We start from the raw sequence: 25,189 nt of genomic DNA on the forward strand, positions 1-25,189 counted from the left end.
GTTCCTGTGGGGGAGACATGTTTGCACATGGCTACAGCTCCAGCAACAGATCTGGATCTTTAAGAATGATTTAAATGACAAAGTAGTGTTTGGTTTGGTTTTTTTTTTTTAAATTTTGAATTTTCTCCTCCTTTCACAGAAATAAAGCTTAAAATGCAAATAAATATAACATTAAGGTGACATCTGGATCTCCAGATCCTGGCTGACATTCTAACCAGGTATATGCTTTAGAGCTTCAGAGACATGTACGTAGCACAGTCCCATCAATGACAGCAGCACGATTCCTTGCTTATTGGCAAAGTAATAAATATATCCTTACAACTTCACAAAAATATTTCCACCAAACTGCAGATGCTGAAGTTCTGAGAAAACGAATCAAAACTCAAAGAAGTGTAACCACTACCATTCTGTCATCTAGTGAATTCTAACACACGAAGTGTAATCCTGTGGTGACAACCCCATGAGAAAGAGCCAGATACACACAAACACATGAATGGTAAAAAATGTTATAATGCTTAGAAGGACAAAGCCCTAGAAACAAGAGAACTACAGTACGTGAATGCAAAACAATACAACAGATTGGAGTGGTCACGTTATAGAACAATGTCTGAAATTTTGACCTATGGAAGACTAGCATTTAAAATACATGCAATGAAATTCTCTCACCCATCAAGCAACATATGGAAAATAACTTCAAATAACAGACTGCAACACCTTCTAAAATATCAACACATGAGAAACACAGCCTGATATTATTCTGTCAGCTAAGAACAACAGAATGGGTGAGGCTGGATGTGACCACTCCAGACTCTCTACTTATGCTCAAGTGGGGTCAACTATAGCAGGTTGCTCAGGACTGTATCCAGTCAGGTTTTGAGTTGTCTCCAACACTGGAGACTCCACAAGTTCTCTGGATAACCTATTCCAGCATTCAACCACCCTCACGGTAACCAAGTGTTTCCTTATGCATGCAGTTAGACAGAACGCCAACGTAGACTAAAAAGATAAAGCCAGTTCAAACTCAAATCCTGCTCAGTGAACATTCTGGGACACGTTTGTGTTAAGACACATTTGATAATTATGTAGTTGTAAAAAACTATGAAGGGAGCCTGACAAGATAGAAAATTATGAAGGTATGACAGTTATATGTCATTCAGAAAACAGCTTGGAGAGAATCTGAAGAGAGCTCCAAAACAGATTTATGAAATGACCAGGGAAAAACAAAAGTTATGCTGCTTTGTAATGGAGAAGAGATTCCCATTACAGTCACATGAACAAATCCTGCTTTCTAATCATGACATCCAACAGTGGAGATTTCGGGAAAGAAATCATCATTGGCTCCTTTTGATAGTCTGCAGTAAATACATTTCTGTGATAAATGAGGAGAGGGAATCAAAAACACCCCTAACAAGTTGTTCAAGAGGTACAGTCTTTTCTTCTTCCATGTAACAGGACTAGGGAATCTGAGTGGTCAGGTTTGAACTCAGCTCTGGGAAATTTTAGAATCATCGTTATTGCTGAATTGCCCATACAAACAGCCATCCATCCACACACTTGCTGTTCCCTGTTATATTTAGCACGTTTTATGCAGCTGAACAAAAGGCTAGTTTGAATTTAACTAAACTTAGTATTGTGTTCTGCAAGAACTTGCTTATTAATCAACAGTAAAAGAACTACACATGAAAAATAAATGAACAAAGCTGCTAGCTTTGAGAAATGGAAAATGAGAAAGGCAATAATTAAATAATCACAGCAGATGATATAGCCACTGCATTCACACTTACCTTGATACCAAAGGTGAAGACTGTCATGATTATTTTAAATATGAGTGCTAAACACAACTGCCATATAGCTGAATAGACTCCAGTGCCTGCTGGACGGTCAGGAATATCATCTACTATTTTGCTCGCATTCATATCATTTCTGTAGTCACAGAGGGAGGAGGATTCTAACGGCCCACAGTCTGTGAAGAGCTCTTTAATAAGCTCACTGGTGTTTAGCCTTGTATATGGATTAGGAAATGCAATGGCAGCTGTTATTGCTGCAACAATAATAACCTCCAGGACAGGATACTTCCCAAATTTCGTAGATTTGCGTCGACGACACCATGCGATGTTTGCTCGGATGAAAAAAGCTCCCCAGAGCCCACCAAATACTCCCAGAAGAATAAAAGGAAGCAGTTCAAAAAGGTACCAAGGAGTGTGATACTCCACATAAAAAAGAACTAGGCGGCTATTACCAAAAGGATTGATGGACCTCAAAACAAATGCAGCTACTAAAGCAGCAAAAAATGATCTCCATAAAGTTTTCAGTGGGAAATAGTAACTGACCTGCAAAAGGCAATACATGAGAATTATTAGTGATTCAATTAAAAAATACAGACGTGTTGCACGTGTTACGGTACTGCTGCTCACACGGTATATGCTAAAAAAAAAAAAAGTACTCTTACATTATCAGTATTATACCTATCACTTGGAGCACTAGAGCTCCAGCACATACTACTTTTTTTAAAAGCTCTACAACAATTCATACTTATATCAGTTTTAAAATCAATACTAAAGCAGTACTGAAACCACTGCTGTTTTAAGACTGTTAGGAAATAATGCACAGTAATTATGTTTAAAAGCTTCTCTGTTCCTAAGTACCTCTCTCTAGCATTCATAAGCAGCAGACTGTGTGCTAGGTGCTCTCTCAAATTTCCTGCTAATACTGTTTCATCTCCATTCAACCTACACTGAAAGGTTTCTGGCAGATGTGTTATTTTTGATGAAGTTTGATTAAAACATTTTTTTTAAAAAAAAAAAGAATCGTCAAAACAGAACATGCAATTTCATACTTAAGCCCCACATAGCCTGATTTGAATTTCAAGAGTTTTCTTCTGGGCTTTTTTTGAATTTTTTTGGCAACAAAGGAATTCCTCAAAATACCCTGACACAGCAAAGTTATACATGAGAGACTATTTTGCTTCCTTTTCTCAATTCAGAGATTTTTAGTTTTCTTTAAAAATGCTAACAATCTAAATAACTTTCTTATGTTTTGTGAAGACAACTAATGAAAACTAACTAAATAAGAAACATTTCTTGGAGAAGACAGTTTAGCTGCCTTGGAGGTCAGTTTTACAGCATATTTGCCTTTTTCATAATTAACATATTCAACTGTTTAGTTTCTGAAACTTTAAGAAAAGTAATGTTTAAAACTTGCTTCACAAAACAGGTTTCTAAAGCCTCTTTCAAAATGAAAAGAGCTCAATTTTTTTTTTTTTTTTTTTTTTTTTAGAATACATTCCTGGAGTGAGAAACTGCTGTATCCCTATCTGTATGTTAAAAAAAAAAAAAAAAAAAGTTATTAACTGACTCAGCCCTCCTCCAGAAAAATAGAACTGAGCATAAAGAAAAGCTGACATTCATGCAAATAAAAGAAAGAAATATCTTTAGGAGTTTGCTGGTAACAGGACTCTTGGCTTTGAAATGTGGGTCCAAAAACAGTTTCCTTCTTTGGAAAGACTGCAGCTTAACATAGTCTGAGATTATTCATGCTAAAAGCGAATTTTTTTAAATACCTATCCTTCAGTGCCATCTCCTGACATACCTCCTCCAGACTGAAAAGGACTCCACCAATTGGGGCACCAAAGGCTACAGATACTCCTGCTGCTGAGGCAGCTGACAACACCTGGAAAAGAAGAACGGTGAGGGGTTTTTTTTTTGCATACGCTTTAAACATGAAGGCAGAATCTCATTGCAGTTATCCGTTTCTTCTGTGTTTCTATCGAGGACACACAGACTTGCTCACAGAAAGGCATCAGGTAAGTGTATCAGAATGCTCAGAAGATGTGGCCACAGCAGCCACCAACCAGGTACTAGCCATGACGAAGGCAAGGATGCTGCTCAAAGCCTCCCCAGTGAAGCATCCAAAGGAGCCTGGGCTTCAGTATGAAACTGCTGATAATCTCATTTTCAAGAAATTGTAGTAAGCTTTCTCTTTGCTTAAGTAGGCAATTCCACCGTGCCATAAGTTGAGCAAGTGTGGCAGAAGACCAGCTTGGCTGAACAGGGAACTCCTCGTGGAGCTCAAGAGGAAAAAGAAATTGTACGATCTCTGAAAGCAAGGTCAGGCTTTGCAGGAACCACAGAGCTGTGGTTCGGATATGCAGGAAGACACAAAAGGCCAAAGCCCAATTAGAATCAAACCTAGCCAGTGTTGTGTCAGATAACAAGAAAGGCTTTTTGAAGTGCATGAATAGCAAGAGAAGGTCTAAAGAAAACATTGGACCAATACTTGTTGGACCGATACTTGTTGAAGGTGGTCATCTGACTAATAGGAACAAGGAAAAAGGGGAGGCATTCAATGCATTCTTTGCCTCAGTCTTTAAGAATACTGATAGATCTTGGGCCGCCCAGTCTCCTGAGTCAGAGGACCACAAGTGTAGGAACAGTGACTTTCCATTTGTGGACACTGAAATCGTAAGTGACCAGCTGTATTAGCTGAATGATACAAGTCCATGGGGTCTGATGGGATTCATCCCAGAGTACGGAAGAAGCTAGCAGATGTTATGGCATGACCCCTCTCATGATCTGCCAAAGGTCCTGGAAGTCTGGGGAGGTTCCTGCTGACTGGAAGCTAACCAATGTTAATCTACAAAATGCGCCTGAGGGAAGATCCAGGGAACTACAGACCTGTTAGCCTGATCTCAGCTCCTGGAGAAATGACAGAGAAGATTATACTGGGTGCTACTGAAAGACATTTAAAGAATAAGGCAGTCATCAGGCACACTCAACCTGGGGTCACAAACGGAAAGTCCTGTTTAGCTGATCTGATGTCCTTCTAAAATAAGCTCACCCACGTAGTGGATGAAGGGAAGGCAGCGGATGTAGTTTCTCTGGATTTTAGTAAGGCTTTTGATAGTGCTCCTCACAGCAGCCTTCTGGACAAGCTGTCCAACAACTCGTGGCATGAGCAGGTTCACAGTGCGCTGGGTGAAGAACTGGCTGAATGGCTCCAAGGGTTGTATGAATGGGGCTACATCTGGCTGGTGACTGGCCACCAGCACTGTTCCTCAGGGTTCAATTCTAGGGCCAGTCCCGTTCAATATAATTATTTATCAACAATCTGGACACACGAGTTGAATGCACCATTAGCAAGTTTGCTGTTGATACCAAACTGGGAGGTGCTGTTGACGCTCCTGAGGGACAAGAGGCCTTGCAGAGGGATCTAGATAGATTGGAGTATTGGGCTACAAGTAATGGGATGAAATTTAACAAGTCCAAATGCCGGATTCTGCACCTGGGACAGAGCAACGCCACGCACAAGTATGAGCTGGGAGTGGCTGTAGAGCAGCCCTGCAGAAAGGGATCTGGGGGTGCTGGTCGGCAGCAGGCTCAGTGTGAGTCAGCAGTGTGCCCTGGCAGCCCAGAGGGCAAACCCCATCCTGGGGTGCACCAAACACAGCAGAACCAGCTGGCCAAAGGAGCTGATTATCCCGCTGTATTCAGCGTTGGTGCGGCCTCACCTCGAGTGCTGTGTGCAGTTCTGGGCACCTCAATTTAAGAAGGATGCGAAGGTCCTCGAATGTGTCCAGAGGAGGCCTCCCAGCCAGAGCAGGTGGACAGGCCCTGAAGGAAGCTGCAGCCCATGGAGGGCCCTGGCCAGAACAGCCTCCTGGCAGGAGACATAGCCTGTGCAGAGCAGCTCACATAGGAGCAAGTTTTCTCGCAAGAACTGCAGCCTGTGGGGGATCTAGGCTGCGGCAGTCTGTTCCTGAAGGACCCTGTGGAAAGGACCCATGCTGAAGTAGTTTGTGAAGGACTGTCTCCCAGGGGTGGGACCCAAGACTGAAGCAGGGGAAGAGCATGAAGAGGAAGAAGCGGCAGAGACAGTGTTACAGACTGACTGCAGCCCCCGTTCCCCATCCTCTTGTGCTGCTTTGGGATAGAAGAGTCAGGAGTGATGCTGAACCTGAAAAGAAAACAGAGTGGGGGCAAGGTGTTCCTACTTTTGTTTCTATTTCTCACTATCCTACTTATTAACTGGCAATAAACTAATCTTTCTCAAGTCTAGTCTGTTTTGGCTGTGATGAGTGCTGTCCCTGTCCTTATCTTGACCTAGGAACTTTTAATTTTATTTTGTCCTGCTGTCTTGCTGAGGAGGAGGGGTGAGAGAGAAGCTTGGTGGCACCAAGGCTAACACTCTCACTAACAACAACAAACTGAAACAGAGCAGAAACACTGTTGTCACCAACCCTTTTCCAGGAATATTTTGTTCAAGGGTTCGAAAGCCCTCTGCTGTCCTCACAACTCAAGACACTCACCAATTACCAACATGTAAAGCCAAGAACAGAAAGAATTTAAGTAAAATCAAATGGTCTCTGAGGTGGAAGAAACACAAACTCACTCTGACATAGAAACAATCTACCTTGGAGAATGATAGGGATAATACATTTTTCTTAACACAATAAATAACTATTGATAACCCAGGTGTAAAGTCCAAGAGAACAAATAACCATCTTTTAAACAAAACAGAGTAAATGCATGGATATTCAATACATTCTAGAAATGTTTTTACAAGAACTTACCTCTCTTTTTTTAGCTTCATTTGTGCTGTACTTTGGAAAGAGGTAGGAAAAAATATTCCCACAGCAGCAGGCAACATGTACCAAGGGACCCTCTTTTCCTAAACTCAAACCTGATGCGACAGCCAAGACTAAAGTAATTGTTTTTATCATCAAAGTCCACTTCCCCAAGTAACCTCTGATGATGAAGCCACTCAAAATAGTTTTTATCTGGAAGAAAGAAAAAATACTATCTGTTAGTGCACTCTGCTATTCTGCTTTCTTCAGAAATAGTTAATTTTACCATTTTAGCTGCATAACTTCAAAAGCAGCCTTTTAAAATTACTAATTTTACTACACTTTAAAACATGTATTGTTCAGATTGATACACTGAGTCCATTTGGTTGCCAGAGGCTTTCTATTTGCAGCTTACTCTAAAACACTAGACAATAACATACAACAAGGTTATCAATTGCATTTAGTAGAAAATTAATCTGCACTAGCTTCTAACACTGCATTCACTGGTTTGTGATATAAATTATCAAGTGAAAGTCAGATAACTCCCAAAGGAAAAATAAACCTGCAAAAACTATACTCAAGGTCATCTATTGTAGCAGTATCACATTTGCACCAATTTTACCCCTCGCTGTTTTCCACTTATGTCTTACCATTTCTACATAAAAATTTTAACAGTAGATTCTTTGATGTAAGGATGGAAGAGATCAGCCCTTTTCCACTAGAAAAGATGTGCCACTTGCCTAAGATGCCAGATTATCAGCCTGAAAAATATGCCCATATATAGGAAATAATATAGTTATCACAGGGAAGGACAAAATGTCTATAAAGAGGATGTACACAAAACACTGGGCAGCTGTGTCTAGAAAGTAACGATTAGCTGAATTTGAAAACTAATTTGGGGTGAAATCTCTTCTGGAATAATGGCACAAAACTACTCCATCTTATTCAGAGGCAGGATTTGTCTTTCAGCTTCTACAATACACATACATAAAAAAAACCTGACAGAATGACTGGAGAAGTGAGACTGACCAGACTGTGATCTTTGTGTTTTTCCCTTCCATTCTGGGTACAGTAGCAGTCAGCAATGTAAGAACAAAGAGGTTTTGAAGATATTAAACATTTTACTTTGTGACTGTCTGATTTGTTTGTGCTAGTTAAGGTGATTAAAGCCAGTGCAACAAAAGATCAATCGCTGTATCAAAGTACCCGTATTCTATCAATGAACCACTGCCCTCTTATCACCGTAGGAAGGGCAGGGATTGTGGAGGGAGGTTTGGAAATCACTCTCTTCAACTAAGTGCTTCCTTAAAAAGTAGTCCAGCCAGACGCATGCAGCAAAATCTACAAATTCAGGACATTATCTGAAATGTGGGGTATTTCTCTCAGCAACAATTAGCACAATTACGTTATTTCAATTTGAATACTTGTATTAATGTATTTCATAAAAGTCACAGGGCGCACCCTCTTTGCTTCCCCCAACCCTGTAAGGCAGCAGGAATTTTCACATTAATATGAAACATCTATAATGTATATATTAGTTAGACCTTACCTCAGGTATCCCTGAGCCACAGGCATAAGGAGCAAATACCTTCACCAGAGAAACTGCTAAGAAGGCAAAACTCAACGCCCAGAAAATGTACATTATGTAGTTCATTATATATGAACCTGGACCCTAAAAACAAAAATAAAAGGCAGAACATAAATTTGATTAAGGAGCAAAATCATTACTTAAAATAACCCAGAAGTACTCTTGCTGCAAGTACAATTATGCACACATTTTGAGGAACAGTAATTCATACCAAGCGAAGAAAGAGAGAGTTTTTATTTGAAAAGCATAAAGCCATGACACCTGCACATCAGCAAAGACTGGGTTATACAAGGTAGAAAGTGCTCTAACACTTCATCTTAAAAAGAAAAAATAAACACAGTGCAGGTATTTTTTTAACAGCTATTAGCTGCTGAAATCTACTGAATACTAAGTAAATCTTTATTTAAAAAATGTTGTGGTAGAAAAAATAAAACCCATCTTTTTTAGTTATCAGAGAACACCACAAATTTCATTTTTATTTTTTATGTATAGCTATGATCAAGAATAGAAATTCTCATCAACAGTTCTACACCCTCATAACTTCCTTACACCTGCAACATGCCGAGCCCCCTCACAGTACATGAAACACGTATTTATTACACTACAGACTATTAATCAATTCAAATGCTGAAAAATGGAGCAGACAGTACAACCCAAACCTGTGTTTAGTACCCCAACCTTAAAACCGTTACTGTCTTTCCATGTTCAGTTGAGATGCTGAGCAAGACCATCAGAGAATGGGTATATACTTACTTCTGCTTGCCCAATTATTAGTTCTGCCCATGTTTTCCACTGTGGACATTTATCTCTCTCTTCAAACGTGGACTCGTTTGAATCCCAACAACACTGTTCATGGTTAAACCACAAAGCACTAAGGCAGATGCCTTCCTTTAAGTCAGTCATCCAGTCAGCAGCGATGTCAATCAATCCCGCCAATGCCCCTGTTGTAGAAACAGTTTTGAATTAATTTTCTGACAAATAGGAATTACGCACACAGTTAAAATGAAGAAATGTGCTGGTATTAATTGATGTAAATTGAAATTACAGAAAATCTAAAGAAACATACATTTAAAATACTGGTGATCCCCAGGAATATATTCTACTTGCAATATGGTAATGAAGAGACTAGTACCAAATTTCCCAAGTTGAATGCATCTTTTTTTTTTCCTATTAGTTACATAGTTTCCTGTTAGCCAGAGTTCCAGCATTCCACTGAAACAAAGGAATTAATAATCAAGAGGACTGATACATTCTCGTAATGAAAAAACCAGACCTCCTGCAAAAGTACCTTGCCATGCCTCAGAGAACTCATGAACTATTCTACGACGTATTACACAGAACAGCAGATTTGGAGAAATAATTCTTACCTTACCTTAAAACAACAGTTTTAGAACAACATAAAAAAAATACCAAATAAACCATAATATTCATGTGATCCACATAGAAAGTTACTTAAATTCTGTAACACGGTGAGAACACCATGTAAAATTAATATAAATATAAAATAACGTAAAATTCCTGCTGCAGGTAATGAACAGTATAGATACTACGCAGTTCACAAAGTCAAAGCTTAAGAGGGATTCTGTGTGGTAATTTCACGCAGAAAACTTGCTGAAGAGTCCTTAAAAATTAGACATTACTTAGGAAAGTGCTTCAAAGGATTTAAAAAATAAAAAAGTAATTTTAAACCCCCCCTTTATTTTACAAAAACAAAACAGTTTTTCATGGTAGCAGTATACTGAAAAACTACTTCTAAAGTCACTATTTTTGTGAATATGTACAACTTAATTAGTTATAATTTACTATTTTTAAGGTATTAATCACTACAAGAAGCAGCTATCCAGAGACAGCCACAATTCACTTGTGTAAATTTACTTGTAGTAGAGAATTACCTCCAATTTACTAATTTATATTTACTAATCTTGACAGACCCTCAGTTTGAGATCCTGGGCCAACCAAAGTCAAAGTCAGAAGTAGTATTTCAGTAGAACAAAATTTCAACCGAATTAAAGTACATAAACATAAGATCTCCCCATGACTGAAATCAAGGTTATACCATTTAAGGTTCACCAGGCACATACAACAAGGAATTGAAACTGAAAAACCCAGGAATGATCAAGGACAGAATTTGCTCGCTTTGTTGCTCAGAAACATAGTAAAGCAATTTTAATACATAGCAGCTTGGGGGTGGAAACACAACACTGCACATTCCCAACAATTTATCACAAGCAATTTCCAGTAACTACACATTCTCAGTTTGTACATTCAGAGGTATATAAACACTCTATGAATTTTGCATATATATTTATTTATATGCAATTTGTAAAAGTGATTACATAGATTCTAAGTAGTAATTATACAGTCACCCATGCCTTTTTAACAGGTATAGCTATACTCTGCAACTAATCCAATTTTCCTAGCATTTAATCTAAGATCTCTGGTTTAAATACTTTTTTTTGGAAAAATTGGGCACAAAGTTTATGACTTCTCACTCCTGCACATTTTGGTCACTCCAAACTAGGCTGACAGAAAGCAGCACTGCATGACAGTGGGGCCACAAACTATCAGGTGACTTTAGCTGTAAAACTCATCTTAAAAATGAAGCGAAGGCCAACAAACCCTACCTGTCAAAGCTAGTAATTTCTGTGTAACAACCTCTACAAAGGCACGACAAACATATAGCTAGACTTTGCTCATGTATAAACATGTGCTTTACAAGGAAGTATGTTTACCAAAACTACACATATACCACAGGTACTTTTTAGCCCATATGGAATAAGCTAATGGGTTCAGCAAAGTTCCTAGCAAAAAACCCAAAAACAACAACAAAAAAAAAACTACCAAAAAACACCCCCATACACCAACCAAAACCCCCCAAACAAATTCATAACAGAAAAATCATCTAGCACAATCAATTAATGCACTTTCACAAGAAAGTCAACTGGAAAAAAGCAATATTTAACAGAAAGAGAAAACACCAATCTCAATCACAGGAATCAAGAACATTGACAGTTTAGTAGGTGGAAGTTCAACAACTCTGAGAAACTCTCACTAAATTCAGTGAAGATTTTGTTTTCCATTTGATTAGTAAACCCTTCCCTCAAAACACTCAAGTCTGTAAATCAAGATAGTCAACCTTTTCCTTCCCTCATGGAATTATGGTAGTAACCTGAACCAGCTCTTATCCAGACCGGTGGATGACACACAAATGAAAAGCACAGTAACCATACTCGCTGACAAATGCAAGAAAGAAATCCTCTAGTTTTTAATTTACCTGATGCCAAACCAGTTAGCGTGACTACCAGCCATCCTGACCATGCATCGTACAAACTTTTTGTCATCTCCCATGCTGATTCTTTCTTCTTGCTGTTAATCTGCAAAGAGAAATCGTTATGTGTACTCGTGTATGTGTTTCTGTAATATGAATAGGAGAAAAAAAAACCTGCATGATGCAAGCTGCAGGCAAATATACCCCCTCTCTAAACTACAAGCGTCCTCCATGTATTTAGTGCTTTACGTAGATGTATCAGCTTCGTTATTCAGACATCAAAAAATTGACAGAGGAAAGTAAATTTGCTTAATTTAAAGAACTAAAGCCCAGGAAATGCATTATTAAGATAAATTATTACTCTCTATCATATGCACCTAAAATATGCAGTTGTAAAATTATTTCTCTCCTAAATCTTAAATTATTTTTATTGAACCTCAAACAGACTGTTAGTGTTCTATAAGCTATTTCATACAATTAAAATTCCTAAACGTGTTTCAAATATAAACATCTTTCTTTTATCTTTAAATTAAAAACCACACAAAAATAAAACAAACCCAAAAACTGGATAACTACCTTATAGTACTTCTAGACAACTATTACGATTACAAGTTACTGCACTGAAAAAAACAGTAATTCTTATTTTAGCCTTATTTACTTTACTTTTTTACACTTAGCTGAAATTTGTGCATTACTTTTTTTTTACGATTAAACCTTCATTATGTAATTGGATCGTATTCTTATGACTTTTTGATACTGTAAAAGGAGGGAGAAAGCAAGTGCAATGAACAGGAGAGGAAAAAAAAAACAACCAACAAACCAAGAAAGAACAATACTAGACAAGGAAATCTAGAAAACAATGCCACCCCTAAAGCAAATAAACATATTTTCTAGTTTCCTCTACATTTGTGAGATTCTCAAATTTTTTTTTAATTAAAAAAGTTGTCCCTACACTAGCATGACTTTCAAAACCACCATGAACTAGTACTCATTCCTTCTTTCTACACCTTGATTACATGTCCAGATAGCCTCCTATCATTCAGGGCTTATTTATAAATTTCACAGGAGTTCTGTGACTATAAACAGTGAACTGTCTTGTCTGACTTTTCTGGTCTCTGACATCAAAATAACAGCCGTGAGACTTCACCCTAGGTAACCTCCTTCCAGGTGTGATCTGGCTTGCCAGGCTTTGGTCAGGCCCAGCATTCTACCCAATGGCATATCCACTGGACACTAACATACACATCTGCAGTGTACAGATGGCGTTGTGTTAATTACTGCTTAGACATCAGATTATGGAAAATATTATACGGAGAACACCTTCTTACTTTTCATTAAAAGCATTCAAACAAAGCAATGTTCTCAGATCCATTGTGCAGGATCTCTTTTCCTTAAAAAAGCACTAGACAGTGCAATTGTGTGTGTTTTGTTTTTTAAACTACTGTAAGGGTTTTTTTCCCAAGCCATGTCAAAGTGAATCGGCATATACATCCTACATTTGCTTCCAGAAATTTAAAAATGGTGTTTCCAAAGAAAGCAGAATAACGCTACAGTGTTGTACGTGAAGAAACCTCTCCCCTGACCCCTCCATACAATTACAATTCATTTTTAACTATTCATTTTGATGAGTTAAAAATATTTAAGTAGAAATCACATCTCCCAGTCTGTTCCATTTTTAAAGTTAATGTAAGCATCCCAAAAGTTTGGCAGTAAGGCTCTAAACAGCATATTTCCTCCTAAAATGCTATTAAACAAGTCCATTACATGAACGACAGTATCTAGCATGTTACTGACTAATACAACTTGAGCCCATTTCATGAAAGAACTCGTTGCAGAGCACACTGGTAAGGATGAATGGCCTGAACTTTGAAAATCTTCTGAAGAAATCAATAGAGAAGAGAAAAGCAAGATCTGAGATGGCAGAGTGGAAAGGGCTTTTAACATACATATTGAGACTGCTTTTTTGTTAAGCACATATACACCAATACAAGCAGTTTAGATGTGAGAATTTTCACTTTCCATAATCCAACCAACTGCAGCACTACAGAGCAGTAGCACTGATACACTTGTGTCAGTGTAAACACAATATATATCAGTGCTCACTTTGCTGTACAAGTACCACCACAGGCAGTATTGCACTATTACAAATAACTCTACACTGGAAAATAGCCTTAAATATACTAGTGTGCAAAAAAGGCAGTACTGTAAAAATGTCATTTGGGTGATGGGAAACTATTCCCACTCTATTAATTACTGTTCCCTTTCCAAGTTATAATACTGTCGTAGGACTGCAGGTATGAATGAAACAGTGCTTTTTTAAATAGCATTCGAGTAGTTCTAGCTGATGTAACTACTTAACAAATTTAAAGTATACACATAACATCAGATCTTAATTCCAACATCCAACAAAAAATACTGTCCAAGTATTGTTATTTATCTCAAGTACCCGTCTATGCCTTTCTCTGTCTTTGCACTTCTCTCGAACCCAGTCAATGGTATGGAAGTCATCGTATGTTCCTACTCCAGGAATTGGTTCATCCAGAAGATCCAGTAAATGTGTTGAACTGTTGATGCTTCCTCCATTTGTCATTGTATAATGAGTTCCTGTGGCAGAGGAAAGACACGAATGAATTAATTCTGCAATAAAGTTATTCTAATGTACATAACACTACAGCATATAAAATGTCTGAGCAAGTAATTAAGACACTTCCCATAATACGCATATTTTACTTCATTTAGGTCTTTCAATGTTGCTTGTCATTACTGTTTTCTGTCACTCATCTGCAGGTTAAAAATGCACGTCAGTGACTTTGTATTTCCATTGGCTAAATATGAATGTACTAGTCAAACTGTTGCTCTGTTTTGTGTGCAGACTCCACAGAAACTTCAACAGAACAAAGTGGAAAAAATCAGCAGCTTTGACACACATTTATTCTGAAGTTTATTTCAGTTTATGAAGTAACAGAGGAAAATCTGAGTGTAAGAAAACAAAACCAGATGATTGAAGTCCACAGCACTTCCGTAAGTTGCCAGTTGTTTTTAAATAGACACACTGTTGATTACCAATCTGTCCTACATGTCTAAACCAAACCTAAAATACATTATCAACAGACTACTGGTGCAGCTAAAAGGTAACACAAAGCCAAGCAAATACTCTTCTTTTTTTTAAAAAAAAAAAAAAAAAAAAAAAATTATTTATTTCATGTAACTCACAGAACAGCCCTCGGTCATGAAAAGCTAGAAACACTGTATAAAGAAAATGTCTTCTAGTTTGTCATCACTAGCTAGCTCCTTCACAAATAGCTTGCACAGCAACATCCTCAACAGTATTTCCTTCAGTGACCAGAATAAGAGGATCAAGAGGAGTACTGAGAATGTTTCCTTCCTCACAAGTGATCAAGAAAGTTGAGGGGTTTTTGGTTGGTTGGTTGGTTGGTTTGGGGTTTTTTTAAGCTTTCAAATATAATCAATTCTCTAATATCTTGGCTTTTTTTGAGTTCCTGCAGTGTATTTACAGACCCCCAGCACAATTCTGCTGGTAGCTGTCTAAATACAGCATAGCCACCATTTGCCAACCCAGCACAAACTGCTTCTGCAACAGTGGGTGCTATAAAGGGAACACTTATAATGAGGTTAATATAGACAATGATTTAAAGAGTGATTACTCCCATTTGTTTGACCAAGAACAAAATTAATTGGCCTACAGCATATGGCACACCACAATAATCTCTGTTCTTAAAGATGCAGGCCCAAGTTGGCCAAGGCTTCTGTCAGTTCAGACAGACAGAACTAGGACTCATTTCACTAGGCTGACACTGGGATGGTCAGGCAGGTGGGATGTATCTTGAGTTGGGTTTTCTTAGTGTTTTGTTTTGGTTTTTAATTGCAGGCTCAGCTTCTTAGTGCTGTCAGTAGAAGTTTCCAGCTTATCAAAACCAAAAATAAAAGGTCTTCAACGGGCCTATCTGTAAACTTCCAAATGCTACGAATGTCGAGTTCACCAGCCCCAGTTCTCACCAACAACTGACAGTTAGATTTATAGATAGGTAAAATGTGCCTTTTCCCTTTAAATTTGTCAAGTCTGAGATTTAGCAGAAGCAGCGTGACACCTGGCTTCTACTCAGATCCAAAGGTGTGCCTCAGCCATCTATTTCTTGGGAGGTCTCATTTATGCCTGCTATATAATGCAGTGTTTATTTGGACATATTCTTAGTGGTGAAAGACAACACACAAGAAAATAATACAAAAATCCTATTAAGAAAAAATGCAATCTAAAATTTTCAAGACACACAAACTATTATTCATTACGTATACACACTACATATAGAAAAGCTTAAAATTTTGTAAAAAGATTAGGGTTTTTTTAAAACCTTAAGTCAAAGAAGAGAATGCAAATGCAGGAGATAACCCCTCAACGATGCCAATACCATTCACTCACACCAGCCTGGCTGCCATCTTTCCTCATACTGTTTTTTTCCCACCAGTCTGTGTCATATTAAATTCCCCCTCATCTATTCACCACAGCTAAGCCCTGTAAATCTCTTCCCAAAGCTGCTGCTAGTCTCTAAGGCAGATGTAAAGCAGCATTACCTATGCTTCCATTAATAAAAGGCTAACGACAACAAACTAAGTAAGATTCTCTAATAGAGGTGATTGTGAAAACCTTGCTTTAGGATAAAGGATTCAATTTTCTTGCCATTTCTAATTCTAGATAAACTAGAAAGGAAGTCTAAGATACAAGTCTGGCTAGCTGAAAGGGCAAGCCCATCTTGTGGAAGAGGTAGTAACAAAATTCACACTGTAATGACTAGTTTTGCTCTCAAAATTAGAAGAATAACAGACTACATTATGAAAATGTTATTTTTACATTAAATTAACCTCCTTCGCAAAGCAAGGAGACATAAATTAAATTCAGCTAAAGTTTAATTATTAATCTCCTACAAAGTTACATGACCGAGCAGTTTCCTGAACCTGAGTGATCACAGTAGGACAAAAGCTTGCTTTTAGCCTACAGGAGTTTTACGCCCTGCTATATCTGAAGCAGTATCAAGCTATAAGGAGCACACAATCCTATGCAATACAAGGCAAAGGAGAGTTGAGAGTTATAAATGTATCACAAACAGGTGATTTAATGCATATCACAAGGTGCTGACTTGGAATTCTCTCCAGGGAAATGATCGGGGATGTCACCATACTGACCCCAAACCAAACCTGAGTAGACTACAAAGAACGGTCACTGCCTGGATACAATAAAAATCCCACTGAAACTGCATCAGGTTCCTACTTCGCCAGCACTTGTTGGCACACCAAACAGTGGAATATAAATGATTACTGTATGATGGGGAGGAGACACAGAACAAGACGAGAAGCTGAGAGGCGGTATTGCTGAATACAGAGCTGCCGTGAATGCCTGACACAGCCGAATAGCCGTAATCTTGTACCAAGTGAGGAATAGGCAGCAGTGACACCCCGCCATAGTGTGTGGTAGAAAGGCTGCCCTATAGATGACTATGAAGCGGACAACTGTAAAAAATCTGACGCTCTGTAGCTAAGACACCTAAGCCTGACAGCAGTGGGAGAGGACATTCTCCAGCTAGTATTATGATCTATGTAGCATATAACTATTCTAAAGGACAATTTAGAGCAATATACCTTTACCAATACTCAGTACTTTTCCAAAGTTCCACTTCCCTTCCTTCTCTACCATTTCACAGCTATGACAATGATTCTCAGCAGCATAAACACATGCAAATTCTCATAATTTATTGCCAGTTTTATCGAAGTGTTATTAAATTTATTTTCAACTCAACAGATTTTGTTAAAATCCTTACCATAAGACAGATTTTTCATCACAACATTCTAACCTTCTAACCAGGAAATCATCATTACCCTGATAAATTGTAGCATTTAGCAAAGGTAGCCTTCTGGACATTCTCAACGCTCAGAAGGTATTTCTCCTTCCTTTCTCCCCCTTTTCCCCAGTCCTCGAGTTTCAACACTCCTTCTCAGGCTACAAGTCAATGCAAGCACTTTTCATCAAAATACAAGCAGCCTTAGAACCTTACAACCGCAACAAGCACTTAGCGCACACGGTATAGAGTCACAGCCTCTAGCTATGATGAGACAACACCTCCATTTTCTGTACATGCGCACCCGAGCCATTCTGCAGCTGTAAAGAAAGCCAAGCCTTCTTTTTGTTAGGTGTGAGTTTGCTTAAAGTTTTATTAGACTGGGAAGCAGATGGTAAAAGTGGCAGGCAGAACTTTTATTATTACTGTAACTCCAGACTAACCCATGTTACTGCAGGGAGGCAAACAGTAATATACTGATCCTCCCGAAGGCTCAGTACAACTCACAGGAATCCTTACAAAGCAAATTCAACACAATCCTTCCACACTTCACAAAACTAAGGTAGCTAGCATCCCTTTATTAGTGCACTCCAACAGTATCTTTAACAATCCTGTGTTTTCAACACATAACTAGCAAGCTGCTGCAATCACAGACTGCAAGCTTGAAGATAGTAAGCTTCTAAACAACAAAAACAACATGCTGCTTCAGAGAAAGGAGATTGTCCCTTTTAGCTGATTCAGTCACCGTAGGTCTTGCCTGAACTACCTTCTAGGAAGGCAGCTGACTTTTGTTATCCTTCCATGCATGTAATTCCAAGCCTTCAGCACAATCTTTTCTCAGCAATCAGCTCTGGTAGTGCTGAAGAACTGCTTCAAATGAAGTTGTTAACCCAAAAAAAAACCCAAGAAAAAACCTAATAAAGAATATTGCATCATGTTGAAAGAAAAACGCTGTAACAAGCATCAAGTTTAACAGTAAAACACCGTACTTTGGGACACCTGACCAGAATAAGGTACAGTAAAAACAATCAAAAAATGCTACATGGACAAAACTGGAGTAAGAGAAGTGGATTCTAACACCATAAAAAAAGCTCTCATCTCTGAAGAAGTGGAGGGTTCCTTTTTTTTTTTTAACTGAGAATTAAAAAAATAAAATCCAAAATAACTTGAGATGACACTATGCCTGACAGAAAAAGTAGCCTTTACCATACTGCTCTCCTTCATTTCCCTCTGAACACAAAGTTATACTGCATGTCTGTTAGCTCCCAAAACTGAGCCAGCCTCCTGCTCTGCTTAGCTAGTCCCTCCTGACGTAAAGCAGGAACAAAGAAATTACAGAACTAAAATTTTGCTATACTCACACAAGTTCTTTTACACATTACAGATTCCTCCTTGCCTTGTGTCCCCCCTGAAGGAAGGAATATCTCTTCTCTCGTATTCTATATCTGTGCCTCATATGAGCAGTCTTCAATCTTGATTGATGTTGGAACCATGACAAACGTGACAAAAAGCTGATTTATGTGGATTACACACAGCATTTTTCAGGTGCCATGCACAGCGTTTTCAGAGGCTGCCTATAGTAGTGATCCCTTGTCCTTTTGTAACTCAGTAGATTTCTTTCAAAATTGAAAGCAACCCTGGGCAACATGCAGCTGATGAAAGTAATGGTTTTTTAAAGAAAAATGCCTGGTTAGTTTTTAGCTAATTCATTTAAAAAGAAAAAGATCATGTCAGCAAGGACCAATACCTTTCAAATACAAGCAAACCATTACTGACTATTCACTATGGCACAGTTCAAAAATTTTCACAATAAATCATTTTAAAACATTAAAAAAAAAAAAAATCAAACCATGAGTGGCCGACATTCATATGCTGTTCCATTTTTCACTTCACAGGTCTCTCAGAACGAGTCTCCAGTGAAGGAACCCAGAAGATCACAAAGATCTTCAGGGTCCTGCTATCCTGTCCCTGGTATGAAGAAATGAAGAGCTAGTGGATCTGCATTCTCATTTCTTGGTGTTCTCTCTTCTGGGGAGGCAGTGGGTTCCAGTTTCCACACACACTGACTTAAAAATCCCACTGAAAGTATATTGAAAAGTCCTTGAATTAAAGAAATGAGGGAGCTAGTGCTTCACAGTTACCTAAAGACAGTTTCACACAAGAAAGGGGTTTTGCAACATACTTGATGCTCCCAATTCCTGCATAACTGTTCAATGACCCTTCCGACTCTTTCCTTGTGTGCAGTGTTCCTTCTTTTCTCATAAAAATAATGAGAGGAGAAACATCAAGATTTAAGACAAATAGTGCACCCTGGGTAATCAAATGGTGCACGATACATTTTTATGCGGGTCTCCACCATGTGACGATCTGAACAATTACCCAGTATCATCTAGAGAACAAATCCACACAACTACAGCCTCCATAGAGAATAAGGTACAGAGCTAAGACATGAACAGGCTCAAGAGGGTGGCTAGCAGTTAACAAAGGACCGTAATTTTAAGATAAAGTTTAAGAGCCCTTCCATATGCTATACAGCACATGATATACATCTTAGGAATGCACACTACAAAATACACCGCTCTGTCTCAAACTTAGCATTTATCAACTTACTCTATTTTATGAAATGAGACATATCTCTCGGGACATAATTACACAATAAGGTTGATCTAACACACTGCTGCCACCCAAATATGCGATCTTGCTCCCCCTATTTCTCCCTCCCATTCTTGGTCACACACTCCCACTCTCACCCTTGGATCAGCTCTGTCACCCTTGGATCCGACTGCACAGTAAACCAAGCAAACATGCTAATTCGTGTAAGCAGACAAAATAAAAATCTACCATTATACAGAACTGGAACCAAGCTTCTGCACTATCAAACAAGAAACTGAGCCAGTGCAATAGCAATAACTGGGAGATGAGCAAGTTCACCCCCTTCCACAGCAACAAACCATCAGACTAGTTATACTGAAATATATAAATGCACCCTTGGGGTCTTGTTAGATTTTAATCATATCTTTCTGCTGGAAACAATTCAAAACTTCTATATAAATATTAATATCCAGACAGTATACAGTAATATCTATTTCACAGAGCTCAAAACTCCCAAAGGTGGCTATGTTTAGAAATATTTCAGAGTCCTGAACACAACCATAAATAAACAATGTCAATATTGGAGTCAATGGCAGAGCAGTAATAGGACCCAATTTCTCAAAGCTATTTCTCCACGAGCTACATAATTGCTAACTCTTACAGCAAGAATACCCTAATTCGCTGCTGCTCACACCCCCTTTTTTTCTAGGCAGTGCACAACTACACAGTATTCCCCTCCTCAGCAGCCGTCCTTCTGGCTGACAGCAGCACGACAAGTTTCATTTGTGCTACTCTGAGCAGCGTGAAAGGAAGGGGAAAAAAAAAAAAATGCACCTCTGTGAGTGAAAATGAAGCTAATCAGTTTACACCAAAGGCTGGAATAAGCTCTCCCTGACATGACCATCCAAACCTGCTGAGTGTTACAATCAGCAGGGGCTGTAGCTTTCTGGATGCCAGATACTAATCCAAGGCTTTGATTCATCCGTGTGTCCTTGGGTATTAGGTGGCAAGGGGAATGGAGGTGGGGAACCACCCTGAACGCACCGCACATCATTAAGGATCATTTACATGTGTAACAGAGAAGATTTGTGTATGCAAGATACATGTTAGTGTCTCAGCTTCTTTCTGTCTCCATATTCAGACCTCAAAATATAAGGCTTTACATTAAAAAAAACAAAACACAAAAAACCAAACCACCAAGAAACAGTCAGTGTATTTAAATTTGTCTGCAACCACTCAAGAAGAGTCATTAAGCACTTTTGTCTTTTCCTGACTAGAAGCAATTTTTAGATTTCAGAATCAAAACCAGCACACCATGCCAGAGCGCTATCATTTGCTGCTGTTGATGATTAATGATTTTATTAACGACTTAAAGTCTTTATAATCAAGTAATACGTTCCCCTTTTGGTTTAACTATGAATTTTCAGCCTGTGTCTTCAGCTGGCTCTTCTAAACTGCATCAAAGGCTTACAAGCACAAATCAGTCTCTGTGTTACAATCAAAACGCATACAAAAATGTCAAAACTATATATACACAAACTGAAAAAAAAACAGCTGGAAAATATCTGATAGGTGGGAAACAGGAAGACTCACAACAAGCTTTGAAGTACTGGGAAGAGAAATAAAATGCTTTAGAAAGTACTGAGTGATAATCCCCTCCTCTCCATTTCTTCTGCTAAAATAAATAAATAAAAATAAATAAATAAATATCTGGGTTTAGAAATAACATTTAAAAAAAGTAGGAGTTAAATGAAAGTTGAATAGTAGCAGCTCAGAGTTAAACCAAGCCTTTTGAAAGCTTGCATCCACTGTAGATGCACAGGAAAACCTGAGAAGGCGGCAAAGTACAGGTCAAGTATTGCTCAATGTATATAGCATAATTAAAAAAAAGAATATTAATAGCTTTGGCTTTTTACTTTAGGTGGAAGAAACACTTCTGTTTCTATGAGGCAGCAGAAACAATGACTTTATTATCACAGATATATTTTCTTGTAGTCTTAAAGGCAGAATGGACAATATTCATTTAGTTATGTCTATAATGCATAGGGACTTCAGATATGCAAATGAAGAGTTACGGGGATCTCCACCCTACTAAATTTAACACATTTAAGATGAACAGTGCAGGAAGGAGATGAGAAAAACAAAAGGTATAAAGATTATATATAAGTTAGATAAAGCAAAACTTGTAAAAGGGAAGTAACCTATCATCTAACAATGGCCAAGGCAGTAAGAGTCAGAACAACAGAAATTTAGATAATTGGATTTCTAAGCACCACTGCTGCTGCATGTACGTAAGAGCTAATTACTTGTATGTCGTTTCACAGGGCAAAGACAGGATGCAACAAAACTAATAATTCCACTAACATGATTATCCCATTCAGGCCCAATGAGGGCATAATCCTGGTTTGTTCATTAGCTTTCTAAGATCTCAGATAATAGTACATCTTAAAATCATTTCCAAAATTGGGAAATGCATGCCTAATAGAGAACCTTACCAGTCACACTGCACACACAGAAAGGTAACTTGCAACTACCTACAAAGAACTGTAGTTATATCTCATGGTACTTTATTCATTAATCACCAAAGTCAATTATGCTAAACTCACAATTGAAAATATTTATTCCCTTTTTATACTAGGAACCTTAAAACAAAGTGCACCAGAAATTCTGTGTCGTAACCATGCTGAGTTTCTCCAAGTGATGCTTCTTCTCAAAGCACTCAATGTTAGACAACTATAATCACCTTTTCTGTCATGAACCTGTAATTAGTCTAAAAATTAATTTTATTACTCTTCTTCTGCTACCAATAAAATTTCAGGGTCAATCTCTAGCTCTGAGCATGTGTACACAACTTTCACACCCATTTACTTCAAAGGTCACAGTGACAGCTTCCTCGTTTAATGGCTTTTGATTTATTACTAATTCTCAAACATAGAGGCCCATAAGCGGAAACACAGCCTAAAATACAAAAGTATAACTTTCACCATCTAGAGGATCTGAGCTGGCTCAGTATGCATCTGACTCAAACTCTTCCCAGGATATTATTAAATATCCTCTGCCTCATTGCTTATGATAACAGGTGAAGCTGGGAGGGGTGTGGGGGGGTGGAGAGGTTTCCCCAATGTTAACATTAATAGCACAGTCTAAGACACAGGAGTTGCATGTACATGTAGTGGTGACTGGTGCACAATAAATGAAATTGTGAGTTATTTTGTCTCAAAAAGCCCTAGGTTTTCTAAAACTAAGTCATCAGTAAATTTGGTGTGCTCTTTATATACATCATTTTCGTATCTCCTGACTACCGACTCAGTTGCAGATTATTAGTGGAACAGCATTTCATTAATTTTGCTTGAGGACTGCCAAAATCTAAGATGTGCCTCTGTATATGTAACAAATCAAAGGGAGTTAACGACATTCATGCTTGCTGAAGCTCATTTTTGCTACTGGCCACTATACATAGTACTGCTACTGCTCAGATTTCAAATTTTTAAAGAATGGTAAAATAAATGCTTACTCAGCGAAAAAAGGGGGAAGGGGAATCAAAGTGTGGGAGCATGTCTGTGAATCTCTGGAAGACAAGCAAGATACTGATAATTTGGAATTTCAAGAGTCCACCTTGCAAAAACAAATCCAAAGGCAAAGAATTCAGCAACACAAGTAATTTATTTATACAACATATATTCCAGCATATCATTTATTATACAAAAAATTCTTATGAAAAAGTGTACATGTTACTTATGATATATGCAATCCTAAACCAGGACTTTAAAACCCTTTCTGAGGAGACAAGTAGTACTTTTATCTTTTTTTAGTTACCAGAAAAGAGAGTTAGAAGTGAACTGTGTTGCTGCAGTTTTATTTCAGTATATCAGGGAAGGTTAAGGAGGTCTGAAGCAATGCATTTAAGTACCACATAAAAAGAAGTCTGAGGACAAAGCAAGTTAAAGGAACTCCTGATAAGAAGTATTCAATAATAGCTGTATTTTTTTCAAAAAGATAATGGAGAGTAATCAACATTAAAAGATAAACACAATTAATAAATACGTATTTTAAAATCTTTCCATTTGATGTTTCACAGCGTATCTGCACTGAAAAAAATCAAAACATCATCTTAATGCAAACCAATGGGTCAGGCTTTTAATAATAACGTATTTGAATACTTTGTATTTCATCTCACTGAACGTTAATAAAGGTCATTAATTAAACCCCAAAGACCCCTAATGATTTAAACAGTCATTTCATAATTGCTGAGGTACAGTCACTTTAAATGAGCCACTGCAGTCAATTAGTGCAACAAATGCTTTGATGTTACAAAGCAGTTTTGCATGACGTGAACGTTACTCTGCAGGACAGAGGAGCTGTCAGGATGTGAATAAGGGAAAAAAATTCCACAGGCTTTAACGATTAGGCTTGTTTTCTCAAAATATATTTACCTATTTTCTCTTAAGCTTGTTATTACAATGCTCTGAAACCTACAGAAGAGGGAAAAAAATCTTGGTAGTTTCTAGACTCAGAGATAATACAGAAGTGTCAAGAATTTACTTTAAATTTCTTGGTTTGTCTGTTAGAATTTTAAGCCTTATTTTGACAGCAATAGGACAATAATGGACTACTGTGGTATTGTAAATCAGCAGGAAATAGCGACAAATTTTGATTAAACCTACGGAACAAACCCATCTGAATACTCAATTTTCTTATGACTCATATGCACTTGACAAATTAAGATTTGCAAGAGCTTACAGTAACACTGTTGGGGTTCTGTTGGGTTTTTTTAATCTAAACTCACTACAGCAAACCCAAGAAGCACCAGTAACACCGGTTTTGAAACACAGTATTAGAATATAGGAACTACAAGCCCTAACGGAATTCAGTAAAACTGCAAAAGCAACAAGTCACAACTGGGAATTCGCTTGTTGGCTCCTGGCAGTGTCACCACACTAGGAACACCCAGTTAAACCCTTGACTGTTTCCATTACAGTGTTTGTAAACTGTTTGTTTAATAACAATATTCCAATGTGCCAGACACCATTTTGCACTGCAAATACCTTCTTGTATTGTAAAATCAACTAAAGTCTGGTAATTTCCAGGAGTATACAGCTGATCACATTTCAAGGTCTAAGTATAATTTGCAAAGTTTGAAAGTGTAATATTAGAGCTGTTTTGCAGTTTTCATCTTTAAATCTGTCTACAAATCTAAACTCACAGAACAGTTGAGGTTGGACCTCTGGAGGTCATCTTGTCCAATCCCTCTGCTCAACAAGGGCCACCTACAGCCAGTTTCCCAGGACCATGTCCAGACAGCTTTTGAGTACCTCCAAGGAAGGAGATTT

At 38.0% G+C, this 25,189-nt stretch overlaps 1 protein-coding gene across 2 annotated transcripts in view; it reads right to left on the minus strand.

Moving 5' to 3' along the window:
- CLCN3 (Cl-/H+ antiporter 3) overlaps nt 1–25,189 on the minus strand; it is a 68,227-nt gene that overhangs the window by 13,210 nt on the left and 29,828 nt on the right. For both annotated transcript variants that reach the window (XM_086464781.1, XM_009961871.2), the window contains 7 exons: nt 13,865–14,022; nt 11,425–11,524; nt 8,904–9,091; nt 8,112–8,234; nt 6,569–6,775; nt 3,589–3,669; nt 1,785–2,330 (listed from right to left, as the gene is read on the minus strand). In XM_086464781.1, the coding sequence (XP_086320907.1) occupies nt 1,785–2,330; nt 3,589–3,669; nt 6,569–6,775; nt 8,112–8,234; nt 8,904–9,091; nt 11,425–11,524; nt 13,865–14,022 (1,403 nt within the window). The remainder of the gene's footprint in view (nt 1–1,784; nt 2,331–3,588; nt 3,670–6,568; nt 6,776–8,111; nt 8,235–8,903; nt 9,092–11,424; nt 11,525–13,864; nt 14,023–25,189) is intronic.

This window comes from Leptosomus discolor, chromosome 4, assembly GCF_034619465.1.
Source record: "Leptosomus discolor isolate bLepDis1 chromosome 4, bLepDis1.hap2, whole genome shotgun sequence".
NCBI lineage: Eukaryota > Metazoa > Chordata > Aves > Leptosomiformes > Leptosomidae > Leptosomus > Leptosomus discolor.